Below are 16,720 nucleotides of genomic sequence, written 5' to 3'. Positions count from 1 at the left end.
TGAAAAGACTTTTCGTTCATCTTCTTTCCCTGGTATCCGTGTTGCTGCGAATGTCCTGGTCACTGATGGCGATTGGCTTTACATCATGGCTTTGAAATCTTTCAGAGTCGGTTCAGCTGTTTCTAATAAAGCTTTCTGAAAAAAGAGTTGAAGACGTCGCACAACTTCACCATTCCGATTTTTCCGTTTCTGACAAATCGGTGCGATCCATCAACGATTGTGATTTGTGTTGTAACTGTAACATCTCTGTCAATTAAGGATTGGGAAGTAAATGAGGGATTTGTTGTTCTTGCAAATGATATAATTCGAGCCATCGTTTGTAAGGCACTAAAGTCAGCTTTCGTTTTTCAATTTGATTCGACAGGACTGAGAACACGTCCTAATGTCCTTATATTTGGCTACACAAGGAGGTAGTCCCTATCTATTTCCTATTTTGGCAAGAGAGTGGCGGTGTACACTTCTTTGGAGTGACATATTTATTTTTTACAGAACCAAAGAAAAGCACTGAAGACAATCGCCTGGCAAGGGTCTTTTTATACTGGAATACGTCTCCACTGATTGTCGGTACGTCGTATCATCTTCATGACAGGCATCACTCGACGTTGAGGAATTTCCCATTCTTGTTTGGTTAAATCCAGTAATCTGTCACATTCTACATTTTTGTTGAACTTTGATTTTGGGGAGGCTAAATAAGATGGCGATGATGTAGTCGTCTCCAGAGGTGAATTTCCTTAACGGGCTTTTCATGTTTTCATCAGATTGGGAAAGAGGCTAGTCAAATCTGGTTTGGCTGGCATCAGTAGTAACGGCGAAGTGGAAGAAACTGCTGCTACTGCTGCTGTGGTTAGAGAAACGGTAACTGCAGGTCATGGTTTTGGGAAGTAAGGTTGAGTTCGGGCCGCACCGACTCCCTTTTAGGAAGAAGCTGTTTTCATGAGACTTTTCTTTTGGACTTTTCTTTTTCTGGGGATGTGACCTGGTCTTGGCACAATTGCTCATTTTCGTCTTGGAACGTCTTCGGGGAGAGGCTTTCTTCTTTAGGGTGGTTAATGGGTCATTGTTATCACATTTTAAGACAGACCGAATGATGACATCTCCTAGAGAACCGCTACCTTCAGGGTTCAAAATGGTTTGCTTTTTGGTTTGAGTATTGATTCTGGGATCAGCCAGTTGTGTAAAGGCTACTTTATGTTTGTTACAAAAGCGATTAGTTTCATGAGGAACGTAAATGATGCCTTGAATTAATTTACATGCTGTCACATAAACCATCGTACAACCTTTGGAACTGGCTTCTAAGACACAAGCACGCAATTTCTTTATCGTTTTCTCCTAACATATCGTCGAAGATGACCAGATGTGTTTGACTCGTGAGGAATGCCTTCGTCAAATGTGTTCGTGAAGAATGCCTTCGTCAAAAGAAATGGAATGAGTAGGTAAGCCGATTGCTATTCTTTGTAACACCACAGGGTGGGTGTGTTGGGGGAGAAGACCAATCAAATGGTTATTGTACGAGATCAAACATTTGACAAATTTGGTTTTGCTTGGACCACACGGTCCAGAAATTAACACGTTGAGAGAATAGCGAAGATACGGGGCCTCCCAGGTGAAACGATATAACTTTGTGTCGATGACTTTGAAAGTAGAGACAGAAGGGGAAGATATAACCATAGCGAAGGTGTTTAGAATTTTGAAAATAACATAGACAAGGCAATATTTTTTTTACTTTTCAGGTCACGTTTATTCAGTTTTGAAATTTGTTCTTTATAGTATCTCAGACGAAATTGTCTAACTGTGGGCCATTACCTTGGCATAGCATTGGCAGTCTCCATAACATTTGATGTTCTCTTGACTCCACGTATCGTCGATAGGGTCTAAGGTCCATCGGGTGAATCGGCAAATGGGTTAAGTCCTCGAAATATTTTTTCACGTCTTCCAGGAATCTTGCTACAGTGAGGACAATGACAAAAGAGTGGTTCTTGAATGCACCTCTTGCACGCTCGATGTGCCACGCAGAAATTAGGAATGTGAATGCCGGTCTCTTGCATGGATTATAAATCGACAAAGATAAAATGTCCTTTCTTCTTGTCATCTTCCTCCTGTTTCGATTGGCATTTTTCAATGTTGCTTTTATGTTCCAAGTCCACGATTTGGCAACAAATGTGAGATCGTTTATTTCCTCGGCAAACGTGCGCCTTGGCAGTATTGGTACATATGACTTGTCCACAAGTAGAGCACAATCTCAGGAGTTCTCACTCACGTTTCCGCTCTGAACCTTGCGTCATGAGATGTTGTTGGTAACACATAGGGCTGACAAAAGTTCTCTGACAAACCAAGCAATGCATTAGTTCTTGTGAGGACAGGGCTTAAAGGCTAAACATTACCAAAATTTCGGACCGCAATGATTATGTTGGTGTCGATTACTATACCCATAGTTGTATTTCTCACAATAATAACAGTGTCCTAGGAATCCCGGGATACTGGTGATGGCATCGAAATGTACTTCGTGATGATAGACTTGAATGTATGTTCTATCTGGAAAAGCTTTTCCTCAAAACAACAGAGGTCCGCATACTTCTTATGGTACACTTTCAAAGTGTAGCGTGGAGCCAAGATGTATTGCAGTTTTTTCATTTCAGGAATGCCGCAGGGTGTGTCTTTGGATAGATTAGTTTGCAAAATCAAGAATTCTGCTTTACTTCATGTACTGTACGAGGTGATATGACACATCGTTTCCTTTTACGTTGTTCTCTTTTCTCACTGAGATCGTGCGATCATTTCATCTTGATTGAAAATTGCAAATGACTAGATTCAACATGCAACGGAGCCTCTGAATATAAGATTTGTGTTTTGAAGCTAAATTTAGATACTATGGTTTTTCCATAGGAATTTCCAACTAATTATGGCTAAATATAGATATTGGAATTTTCCACAAGAGAATAACACCAAAAGATTCTTTGCAGAACCACTCACTTGTTTGGAAAAGATGAAACCTTTCACTATTACCCCCCCCCCCCATTGTGTTGTCATTGTTTTGTTCAAGTATTCGTTTGATGTTTGTTTCTTCCTGTTGTCTATGTCAATGATTTGTTTGTCCCTTTTACAAAAAAAATTTCACATACCTACCTACCTACAGTAGTGCGTATTGACGTCAACTCTAACACTGTTACTAAGTGACCGCCCGATTCAGGTAAACCATTTGCAACACTGTTGCCATTTTCCTCATAGTGTCATGTACCGTGACGTCACCCATGTTAAATTCCGCTTGACCCTGTGCGGCCCCACCATGTGAAATTCCCATAAAACCTATTTTCTATATTCACTGGTTTTAGGTCAGGTACTTGTAACACTCTTGCCATTTTCCCTAGTATCCAGTACCATTTCGTCACCCATGTTACTTGCCCATTGTCCCTATACGGTCCCACAGTGTTAATTTCCCAATGTGGCTTGAGTGCCATACACAACTACTAGTACCTCGTAATTTTTCTTATGTCCAGAAAAGAACATCGTAATTCTTATTAAGTACAGAAACTATTCAGCATTTTCAGACTAGTGCAGCCAAGGTCTTTGTAAATGGTAAATATATTGTATCATCTGCTTCATGTCTTTTCAACACTGTTAAACTAATGCCAATTAAAGAGTAGAAAACGTATAGTAACTTTCAAGCTCTTAAGTAATAGAGCGCCTGAGAGTCTTAAAGTGACTAGAGACGTACAAAACATTAGCACAGATAAGTACACGTCGAGTAAACACAATGATTTATATATACCAAAAGTTCCGACCTAGTGTTTAAGGAACTATTATGCTTACGGCGCTGCAGTTTTAATAAAATAGTTACCCGTTGTTTTAGCTTATAAGAAATTATATCCCTTGCAAATACTTTAATATGAATTCTTGATCTTGTGTCCACATAATATTTGTACGTGGTAGATGTGATATATCTATGCGATAGCGTGTGGCAACATTATGTAGTTGATGGAAGAGACATTCTTGCCACTCACATGGGAGTCTACACTTGCTTCCGCAGATTATATTTACATTACGATTACGAACACAAGACAGTACTTGTTCCTTTCTTAAGTCGGACTCTTTATGCTGCTTGTTTGGACCAGCACCTTCTCAATAACTTTCTGGCTGACCTAATCCTTCAATAGTGTACACATGTCGTTACAAGACACTGTATGTACTTTGCCTAAAGCCAGCTCATACCTATAGTCATTCTAACATTGTATATTGCTTTTTTAGCGCTTGTGTCTCAATTGTTTTTAATATGATTTAGCTGCGTTATTGGCCTACTTTATACGTGACCAGATTTAGTACTGCACAGAGTTTAATTATACATGCAACAAAGTTTGACTCGCCTGGGACTAGATAATTCTTAGGTTTAGAAATCTAACGATTATACCACTGGGCTAATTCATTCAGTTATGATTACTTAAGTTTTAGTCATTTAGCAATATTTCTGACGGTAGTAAAATACTGATGATGCCCTTCAGTCCGTATACGAATCGACCTCTCTTATGCATAGCTTCCCATTCTCTCTGACTTGTTGCTGGGCGTTGACCATAGGCACATATATCCCTGAGAGGCTCCGAGATCTGATGGAGCTGTAAGCCGTGCCTCGGGGAAATAAGGTCATGTACATAAAGCGGGATTGAAATTTGTAGAGCGTAGGTAAGTACATGATGATTACTTGCATCTAATTTAGTCGCTTAAATTAACCAAATTGAATGACATGACATAATTCCTCTAAAAAATAACACACAATTTTGTTTTGGTTTGTTGACAACAGCATTACATTTCATTCTTTGTCGTTATTATACTTTTTGTCCTGTTTTAACTGGTTACCTGGTTCGCCTATTTAAAATGTGTGTGTGTGTTTGTGTGTGTATCTGTGTGTGTGTGTGTGTGTGTGTCTGTGTGTGTGTCTGTCTGTGTGTCTGTGCGTGTGTGTATTTTGCATAAAAATATACTGACGCAAATATTTGCATCTTGTGGTCCTACCACATGTAGACATATACATAACCATTCCGCTCTATTTTGGATTCCAAAAATACAATTATTGCCTAAATAAGCCATAAATAAACATACCCTGTTGCTGTTTTAGGTTTAACGTAATTTCTTAGCACACGGAAGACTATACGTCATGGTCAGTATAACTATTGGAAGAGAACCTAGGAAAACCGTGGCACACAGTATATTACAGTACACAGAGTGACTTACTGTAATAATAATTATCCGGATATTTTTCTTCTTATCTCTCCAATTTACATTGCATTTCATGGTCTCGTTCAAGCATGTTATCATATATATATATATATATATATATATATATATATATATATATATATATATATATATACATACATACATACATACATACATACATATAAGTTGAAAAGTTTCGAAAGCTATGAATAAGCAAATATTGAACAGAGTTATCAGCAAATTTATAATATAAATATAAAATCACATTTAAAGCGAATACAGATCTTTCTAGGTTTAGGGCACGATAGGCATTCGTGCGGAACAGACACACTTACATGTCGACATGGAAATTATCATCTAAGTACACAGTAACTCCGGATTACTAAGACAGAAATCAATTATATATATATATATGATTATGCAGCAAGGTTTTCATAGATTATTGGTTCGTGAAAGTAGGAGTATTGGCAATAGTATTAGAAGGACGATATGATTTGTCAAATGTTTTAGACTGATGGCAATAATTAGAACAATATATGTGCGATGAAACTTTCGTAGAATATTTTAGATGGTTCCGACACATGTCATCTACATGTGTCAGAAAACAAACGCTTATCCTCATGAATACAATTACAGTATTGATAGCAAGCAAGAAGAAATTGTAAGTCGAATGATTCCAGTTTCTGCCGGTCAATTTACAAGGGAATACCTCATAGTAATTGGACAAAGAATACATTATTAATACAGAGTCTATGTATGCTTTGATTGAGGGGTATTATATAATATATATATATATATATATATATATATATATATATATATATATATATATATATATATATATATATAAGTGGTTTCGGGTCAAGAGACCTGTGGGTACTTTAGTTTCAAGAAGTATGAGTGGTCGAGAAAGGTGTACGAAATTTGTAATTGCGCGACTGACAACATAACGCACCAATATGAACCTTGATTCATGGGCATAGGGATACTTTTTTTTTTAAAATAAAAGGTTCGGACATATTCTCGTACAAGATATTCAACTGCAAATGTGAATAACTGGCCTTATGCCGAATAAAGCCAATTTTAAATCAGTTGAGTGATATAGGACCGCACATTACTCTAATGGCTTACTAGATAATAAAATATACCAACTAGATGCACAAATTAGTAATAGAAAACTAGAAAAAGTGCGAAATTATGCATTATTTACAGAAATTACGTTGTGGCTCATCCTTCAGAAAGAAGAATGCTAGTTATGCATTGTAAGTTCAAAACAATAGTCCAGCAAGTAAACTTTTCCTTTTCATTTGCATTTAACGAAGGAAGAGAAGTTTTGTTTAATTTGGGATTATTGCATATGGGTCTGATATTGAACGAGGTTGTTGTTGTTGTTGTGGGGCTTAACGCCATTTTCAGCACACGATAGGCTATACATGGCGGCCAGTATTAATGGTGGAGGAAGAACCCGGGAAAACCCCGGAAAGAACCACCGACCCACGAGAAGCTAATGGCAAGCTTTCTCACATACCCACATTGTCTAAATCCGAGACTCGAACCGACGCAGACAGAGGTGAGATGACAGTGATCCGTAACGGAGAGCGCTTTAGACCACTCGGCCACTCGGGCCCCCCCCCCCCCCTTGAACGAGGTAGATGATGCATTATGAAAATACTGTTGCATAGGTGAGGCAAGATATAAAATGCATTTTTGATTAACAAGCACGAAATATTATTCCGACTGTGTATTTGGTGAAATAGGCAAGACGATGTTCATACCAAATGTCTATAATCAATCTGATCGGACTGATTAGCAGTGAAGATAAAATTGCATATAAAGACATATCTACCCATTAAGGCAATATCATTGCAATCAGAAATATATCGGCAGTGTTTACTGAATGTAAATTTACATGGTAAATACAACTTTTCAAATAAGTATAATTAAAATATATAAAATAAATATCTACACATTTTTATTTTTATATCTTATTTTTGTTTATGCAGAGAGCAAGAAATTAGTCAATGCTTAGAGCAATTAGAATTGCGACTTTTTCTATAACATCCGAGAAGAGAGCACGTGATGACTATGATGTATTGTTGTTTCTTGATAACGTGTAACGTTTCATGCGATAAAATATACCTACATTATGGAAGCTTAACCTTATCAAGTAAAAGGAAATACACGAAGCTATGCTTTATTTATCGTCCTTTTTCTTTTTTTTATGTTTGCATACCATGCAATATTAAACTGCAAATTTTGCGTTTTTTACCTCTGTGTTTCGACTTGTTGCAAAAATTGCGTTTGGAGTTCATGCTAATGAGTTATTCAGAGGTATTAGGAAGAGGAATCTGTGCTTGATAAATTCCTTAATTATAAACCTCTCATGTATTGGCTACAAGTAATGAAGTGTGATGCCCTGAGATGCGGAAGCGAAGAACTGTTGTACTGCTTTATAGATATACATGTCATTTCGTTTTGATATTGGTGTCAGTTTTATTATCAAATTTGCAGCAATATTTTCAATATTTACGTAATTTGTATATAAGGGTTACATATTCCTTAATGAAATATCCTTTTGACGCTTGGACCACAGAAAGAAATTAATATAAATCATGCTTTCATGGTGCAAATTTAAGGAAATTTGATTTAACACACTTGCCATTAATAATGTTGTACCTGTCCACTAAACTTTTAATTGATGCTCAAATTAAACGTTCTTATAAGTCAATGAACTCGCTGTTCTTTGCAGTTTTACTTTATAATAGACAGGAAACTGCCTCTTTTGTCTATAAATAAACCGGATATACAACAATTTATGCGCAACACACAAATATTTTTGCTTTAACATTTTCAACACATGGATTATAAATGGAATGCTGTTTATATAATGGTAACCAAAATAATTTTGCAGGTGTTTTACCGCAAAGCAAATTGGAACAAGTCGAGTTTTACTAGGGCACACGGGAATACGAACAAACTTTGCAACAGAACCTTTAAAGAAAACGTATTCCAAAATATTTCGGCAATTTGTTCATAGTATCATAACTTACAATAAAGTAACTGTAATAACAAGCAATCGTTGATGATTTGTACTACAATAATTGTGCAGTAACCTATAAATATTTATCTGTGTACTCATATCTTATGGAGTCAGTAACAGTACAACATCTTACGAGCATCCCCTTAACAGGACATAAAAAATTGGTCTACGAAATGGTTTGAGTACAGAACCACGTGAGCAGTCTGTTTCAAAGATATGGCATAACATGCCATTTAACGTATACAGCCAAACAACAAAGGCCAAACAAAGGCTCGCTCTGAAATTGTGCTACGGGTGGCCTAGTAGTTTAAAACACTCGCCTTTACTGATTACTACCTATATTCATGTTGGTTCGAGTCTCAGGTTCAGCCAGTGTGGGTATGCGAGAAATCTTGCCAGTAGCTTAGCATTGGTATGTGAATATCGTGTTCTCCCTCCAGCAGTTATACTGGCCACAATCACAAGGCATAGCCTATCATGCGCTGAGAAATGGCATTAAACTGAAAACAACAGCAGCAAAACAACAACAAAGGCTCTGACACGTGTATGTACTGCAAACAACATCCGACTGAAAGGTTATTCTCAATCATGCATACAGAGCAAGTATCTCCTCTATGAGATAAAGATGGAATATCTTCCCTATGAGATAAAGATGGAACAATGCATACACAGTTTATATCACCTTTCCTGAATACAACGCATTTACACAGAAAAGTATGTGTAAACCGTAAATATTAATATCCCCTCCAAGAACCCACGCGCCCACCCTTCCATCAATCCATCCACCCATCCATTCATCAATCCATCCCATGCATACATACATACATACATACATACATACATACATACACAGAAATGCGTAGAAAACCAATAATAAATGAAACTATGATGGTAATTAACTGAATTTCAGTAATTAAAACTTAAAATAATTATTGTGTAATATACATAATATTGCATGCTGTTTATTTCAAACCCATTTTTAACTTAAAGTGGTAGGAGTGATGTATATGTGTAAACGAATTCTCCCAAGCAGAAGTATATGCAGAGAGGAAATTGCAAAATTGTACATTTGTCCTCAGGGATAACAGTCATGAATAAAAGAAATATATCATCTACGAACAGCTCATTCAAGCAGTAAATAATAAACTTTGCTTTAAGTATGTTTTAGACTTAAATTTATCATTGCAAGCCAGGTTAATGTGATATCTGTGGGATTCACACATTATATTGTATACTGAATGAAAACGTCAATGCTGACAAAGAAAAGAATAATGAAAACAAAAAAAAATTAAAATCTTCCTCATTTAAATAATCTTTTATTCATTAAGAATATGCTGCTAACCAGTTTGTGTCGTCATTGCTTTAGGAAATGGACGTTAGCCGGATCAGAACATACTGGATTAACTGAAGAATGGCTATTTACATTCACACACGGTCTGTATCTTTTTTTGAAAATAATTGTAAAGATTTGTCTTGTACCTAGAGAATTTAAATTATTTAAATATTTTAAGTTAAATATTTTATACAGCTAACCTACCTAAGTCAAGTACACTAAAATCACTAATATATCTTGAAGCTAACACGATGTAAAGTTCCATCCATCCAAATATAAATATCATCATTCATCTCTCTCTCTCTCTCTCTCTCTCTCTCTCTCTCTCTCTCTCTCCTATATATTTTCCTCTACTTTATGTATTTCTACTCAGGCCCGAAGCAATAAATAACCATATGTATTTATGGATTGAATATATATGTATTTGTATGTATGTTTCCTCCTGGAAGCGTACTTTTAACAGCAAGCTGTTAACAGGAGCACTGCTCCAATTGGTCAATTTGTTTCATTTATCACCTATAACCATAAGAGCAGGATTTTATATCCTGTGGCAGGGTGTGTAACTGTAAATTACTCAAATATTGATAATGATACTTCCTTCTGTAAATGGAAACTGATGTCCTCTTGATTTAGGAATAATTAAGCCATTGACAAAGACGACTACAAACGGGACACAGAGAAACTAATCCGAACAGGTTCATTTACTATACTTTTAAAAGATATTATTCTGAATCTCGTAAGGAATACTGTTATAAAAACGCTAAAGATAGTTAGCGCGTGATTTGTGTTCTGGATTAGGAAAATGGTTTACAACGCATTGCACCGGAAACATATTTCTTTCTAAGCAGTGATTTCGTCGAAACACTTTTCCACCATTTAAATGGATAAATCTTTTCCGAATATGATATCTTTTATGAGAGGCATCGGGGCAAAAATTGGTCTTATCTCATAAAGAAATAATGTTTGAATTCACCTTCCGCTAGTTCTGTCGGATCTGATGACGTGACTGTTTCTGGTAAGTTTTACATACTCCGAGGTTTTAAACCCCTGACAAGACCAGATTGCAGAATTTTAATCACAATATTTCATCATGTATTTATAACTGTTAGAAACTTAATCATCTTGCCAGTTATCTTATCTTCATTTCAGAATGAGGAAGCTAGTATGGGCTGTTATTGTCATTGGCGTGCCGTGCCTTTTGGCCCAGCTTTCGTCAATACCGATTTCTCCACGGTTCGGATACACAGGAGGATCTGTGTACAACCCCTATCTAGGAGGTGCTCTCCTAACCCCGCCAGTCCAACCTCAGATTATCGTCGTTCAACAAGGTGGAAACAATTGTAAGTTAAACTCCATTTGCAGGATCATAACATTAAGGTCTAATTATATGAAAACATCATACATGCATTTGTTCATATAGAATTACTAAATATAAACTTAGTGACTATTAAAAACCTTGAAATCAGTTGAACTTCATAATAATCCAAATTATAATTATATTCCAATTCAGATTTGTAAGACTACTTAATGAAGTTAAATTTCCATAGATAATTGATTAGCGAAGAATCGTATTTCAGATCTGTCATGTCTAGTGAACGTTCGAGTTTCAGCTTATTGGTTGTTGTTGTTGTTCTTGGGTTTAACGCCATTTTTCAGCACAAGATAGGCTATACATGGCGGCTCAGCTTATTGGTATTGCAGTAAACTATATTATGGTAGCAGTCACATCATTAGGCTGATGTTGGCTTCCCCAAGGTGAACATTGACTACCATATATAGTTTTAGCCAATGTGCGCTTTAGGAAATAATTATAAATCTACATCCAGGTAACTCTCCAGGTTTACTTTGGGTTTCCCATAAGTCCTATAGTGAACCAAAATTACCTATAGGTTCCAATTAACAAAAACATTGAACGAAGATTTGAAAGCAACGTATTGTTTTAAATTGATCTGAGAAGCTGATGATCTCTTGAAGTAACCACATTCTTAACTGCATCACTACACTAATTCAGAAGCTTATAGATTTACTTATTTTTCTTACATTTTGTGAAAATATCTAGTCCATTAATATTTACCAACACAATCTAACGTAAGTTAGGCACTAGCATGGAAACATCATGTTGAACATCATCATTTTCTTGTATTGTCTGGAATTACTTACATTTGGATGAAATGTCTGAATTCTTAGTTCAAGTGACTATTCCAGTACCATTCAAATCACACATACATACCTGTCATTCTACGCAAAAGCCAAAAGGCTAAAATTAATGAACATTTTATTTTCTGCTAGTGTTGTGATGCTGTTTTCTATTAAATGCAAATGACATTCTTCACTGGTTAGCACTTCGCCAGGAAAGAATAAAACTGTATTAATGAATATCTTAACGACACATTAGGATTCAATTACACGTAATTAATTCAATCAGAGTAATGATACCTTGAAAGGTGATTAAATGTTGCACCTGTTATATGTATCCATCTTAAGCGTATCATTTCATAACAATTGTTTTCTTAAGGGTCATTTAGTTAATGACATTTTAATACTAACATCCAATGATTGTAGTTTGCACTTAAAAGACGAGTTATGTATCAAGTGCGTTGATTCATTCATAAATTTTCAAAGTTGAGTCGTATTACAAGCACAAGTAAACATCAGGTAATTCGACAAGTATATAGGTTTTAGTGATAGGCAATGCTGACCTAATTCTAGTCTACTTTATTTTGAACGTCATACGGTGTTAGGTCGGCCATTGTTTAATGCCATCTATAATGATGTTCTGAATGAATTCAGGTATTACCTTTGCGGAAGACGTTTCAAGGTATTTTCTTTGCTGAGGCTGTTTTGCACATTTTCCGACACGCACCTTCTGCAACTAGTCTCTACGTGGACAATGTTATCAAGATATTTCCTTGACATATGACTATCACATGTACAAAACAAATATAATATTCTCTCATGATAACTTCCTGTACATGCTTAAGAGCCGCGTGAGCTCATCTGATAGAGCGTCAGACTCGTAATCCGGAGTTTGCTGGTTCAATACCCTCTCAGGCCAGCACTAGTCGGCTAACTCAGTGTGTTCCTGGGATCGGCACGTAATACACTTCTTTGGCTTCATATAGCCTCTAATTTGCTGAAAGTGTCGTTAGAAATCAGCCACTCGTCCAACCAACCAAGCAACACACACTCTTTGCAAGGACTTTTCTTGCTTATCTTCTGTATTTTATTTGTGATAATATTTGTGATATTATGATTTAATGCCTCCTTTTGACAAGAAATACTTCAAGTTTTCTACTGGCTGATTTCCTTTCTTCGAAATAATCGACCACTTCTTCTTACTAATATGACAATAACTAAGGATAACTAACCAATAATTTCGTACGTTTGGAACCGCTTTAATTTACTAGTATTCAGAATTTAACACAGTTTCTAGGCAATTGCTGAACTTAAGCTCACTTTGTACACTTATGAGGAAACAAAACGTAATTTTGGTATACTTTGCAGTTACAGTTATTGCTTATATCATATTATCTACTTTCCATTGAATTATTTACAAAATAGATGTGTATACATAATGAGTCCAATTACCTTTCCTTAATCAAACAAACGTCCATATCTTTCAGTCCTAAGCAACCTGGTTCTGCTTGCTGCAATCCTTGTCGATTCATTCCGAAAACAGCCGGATATCACCATCACCGTCAGCAATAATGCTACAGCTGTAAACACAGCCATTGCCAATAGCACGAGCATCAGTAACTCAAATGCAAACGCTACTTCTGATTCTGGTTGACAGGTAATTCACATAACTAATATGGCGTCTTTATCAAAATATGTGATATTCCTACCTATCTAAGACCGAAAGTTTTCTTTCTCTCGAATTAGAAGTATCTCAACAAATAAAAGGAATGTTTGTTTCATTTCTCGCCTTGCAATAGGAATTAAAACAAGAAGCAATTTTATCAAGTAGGTTGTCATCTAATCTTAATATCCGATTGGCCCTCAAAAGTATATGTCGTTCTTGGGGATTATTGCTAGTGATTTACAAAACGGTATTATATGCCTAACTAAATATGCATATCTACTTAACTTCCAGAGTTTCTAACTAAGATATATATATATATATATATATATATATAGAGAGAGAGAGAGAGAGAGAGAGAGAGAGAGAGACATACATATCCGCATGTAACTGGCTAAACGTTTACGTCATATTAATATAATTAACTGAGCTAAAGTGACAGTAACTGTATATCTTTGTTACTCTGTTAAACTGACCCTTAATCGTTTAGCAGCAAACAAAGATCTATAATATTTCCTTGAAGGAAAAACTGTACGGTAAAGCTTATCCATGTTCATGGGCTGTAGCAGCCCCTAAGTATCATACTTTCCTTGGCAAGAAGGAAAGAACGAACGATTGTGACAATTATATCTTTGGTCCGCGAGAGCATGCCAGTGACAGTTTGCTCTATAACCAATCGATTTCAATCTCGAGAAAAACTTTCTGAGAATTTGTATCTGAAACAAAGGATTAATTTGAATACTTCTCATGAAGAATTAAACTGACGAATCGGAAAGTTCCGCTTATATTCTGCATGATGTCAGCAAATTGTTTGCTTCAAATACTACGAGGTCTCTAACCAATCCTAAAACTGAGATACGTGTGACTGAGTACGTAATTATAGTCGGTCCCACTTCGTAAATAAAATCTTAACTTGAATAAATATTTAGCAAAACAATTTTGAACCTGCATTATATTTGTATCAGGTCAAATTTACAGATAAATTCTTAGCGCTTCAATTTGCTGTAACTAGCCGTAAGTAAAATGCATTTTTATACATTTCAAATATTGAGATTATATACATTTTAAAACAATTAATTGAAGTAATATATAAATGATGATGTTTGAAGATTTTCAACTCATGATGTTTTTAACTTAAGTACATATTTTCTAATTTTATCTTTGTATCCTATAAAATTGTAATGATTTTAACATGAAATCTGTATAATAATAAGTAAGCATTATTGAAATTAGTGAATTGTTCAACGATACAATACTAAGAGACAAATGCCAGCAGAAGTCAGAACCAATGATCGAACCAATGATCGAACCAATGATCGAGTGCATTACTACTGCTCTGTCCAGACACATGTCCATCCTGAGTTGCTGGAAATACATGTAAATAGTAAGCAACTATTAAATAAATTATCAATGAATCTTACTTCATTTTAAACTTTCACATTTTGAATAAACAAGAAAAAGCTCTGGTAAAGAATAAGCTGTATGTTGCTAGCTGAAGAATAAATGTATATAATTTTAATTCAATATCTATTTCGTATTCTCTTATAACTAAACAATGCAATTTTCAGCAATACTCAGTAGTAATGTCAATGTGTTATTTTATTTTACAGATTTTCCTCAAATTCAAAGTTCTGAGACAGTACAAAAATAGTTTTGGACAACATCGTAAAATAAAAGGTTATTTTACAAAATATTTCTTGATATTCTTATTTATATCTTTCTTCTTCTTAATATATATATATATATATATATATATATATATATATATATATATATATATATATATATATATATATATATATATATATATATATATTCAGTAACTGACTCATTCAAATTCTAACTCTATACCTATCTGGTGCCATGACTGTAATGAATGTTGCTTATGCTGGTACAAGTGCTTGATTACGTCATTCCAAATTTGTTAGACTACTGAAGCGATAATAGTGAAAAGAACGAAACAATATAATTACTCCTCCTCAGTTATTTTTCTTTCCTCCTTTCGTCCATAGTGTAAGGTTGGTTACCAACCAACCCCAACCCCCCATATCCATACACAGCACACATTATCCACACCTGTGATTAACTCCTTACCCTCCTCTACGTCAGGATCCATATCCTCAAGACCACATGATAGATATTGCATTTAAATGACACACTAAATCAGCAACGGTTTGCTTTCGACAGGCACGTCGTCAAACCTGTCACTTTGAGTCAGATGATTGCTTAACATAGGTTCATTTTGACAATAAATTTGTTTACTCGACCTAAACATACCAGCTGTGAGACAGTTGCTTGCAATGTAGGTTGGAATAATTACTTACTTGGCAATTTTCTCAAGATTGCATTTAGGAATCAAACTGCCAAATAAGGTGTGGACAATACCAAATTTTCAGAGCGACCTAGCTACGATGTCGTAGCCTCAACTTGATTTTATTGTGGTTGAGGCTCCGAACTTATCCCATATCACGTAATGGAGCAAACAAATCATCACTAAAGTCAGATAAACAAACAGTGCAGAAATCTACTACATAAGTATAATCATGTTGTGAAAGAAGTTTAGCTTAATTTGAATTTATTAAGCCCTTGCACGATAAAATAAATTGGCATGGTTACACTAACCTCATCGTGTCCGCCATGACAGACTCTCGCCGTGACCCATTTTCTCCTTAAGGCTTGCCAGACCGTTTTTGGATATTCTACGCAAAGTTAGTATCAATCATATGGCGAATAATGGCTTGTTGGTGGAATTTCAAAGTTGTCGACAAACTGTATTTACTTTTAATGCGCAGAATTTCTGACTCAAACGGCGCCAAATTTTTACTACGATTTGTTTACGTTTCCAAATAAGGCCTCAATGTCCTTATATGGCACGCAAACAAACGAGGCTGAGAACGGAAGTAATCATTATTTGAACTAATATGGCGGACAATCTAAGCGAAAATATCGGATAAAAAAGGTAAACAAGATTTTACAACTATTTCTACAATGATTTTCGATACTTCCGGTACTAAATAAGAGGACTACTCAATTTATTGGATTATATGCAAGGAATATGTTCAAATTGTTGATATGAGGCTAAAAGAGCGCTGGGTGTGATTCACACCCGGCTTGCTCCATTGACATGTATATGCTCATGTTAGTACCCTGTCCACGAGGTAGGAGTAGGGTACTAATATTAGTACTAAGAGCGGCCATATTAGAGGTGAATACGATATAAATACATACTGTGACCATACAGACGACAACGTTTCAGTACCTTACATAAACATTCTCTCACGAGAATACAGTGTGACTCTTTTTGCATACATCCTTTGATGCATATCGAATCAGAGTTGAAACA

General features: G+C 35.6%; 1 protein-coding gene across 1 annotated transcript; it reads left to right on the top strand.

The window, feature by feature from the left end:
• Positions 1-4,582: 4,582 nt before the first annotated feature.
• On the top strand, positions 4,583-13,368 carry LOC149774042 (uncharacterized). The gene is made up of 4 exons (XM_089945856.1): positions 4,583-4,671; positions 9,612-9,679; positions 10,728-10,918; positions 13,202-13,368. Exons 2-4 carry the CDS (start codon positions 9,657-9,659, stop codon positions 13,366-13,368), a joined length of 381 nt encoding a protein of 126 aa, XP_089801982.1. The 5' UTR covers positions 4,583-4,671; positions 9,612-9,656.
• Positions 13,369-16,720: the final 3,352 nt, after the last annotated feature.

This window comes from Sinohyriopsis cumingii, unplaced genomic scaffold (genome assembly GCF_028554795.1).
Source record: "Sinohyriopsis cumingii isolate HCF-2022 unplaced genomic scaffold, ASM2855479v2 utg000441l, whole genome shotgun sequence".
NCBI classification, from domain to species: domain Eukaryota; kingdom Metazoa; phylum Mollusca; class Bivalvia; order Unionida; family Unionidae; genus Sinohyriopsis; species Sinohyriopsis cumingii.
The sequence above is the reverse complement of the archived record's forward strand: the minus strand, read 5'-3'. Positions and strand labels throughout refer to the sequence as shown.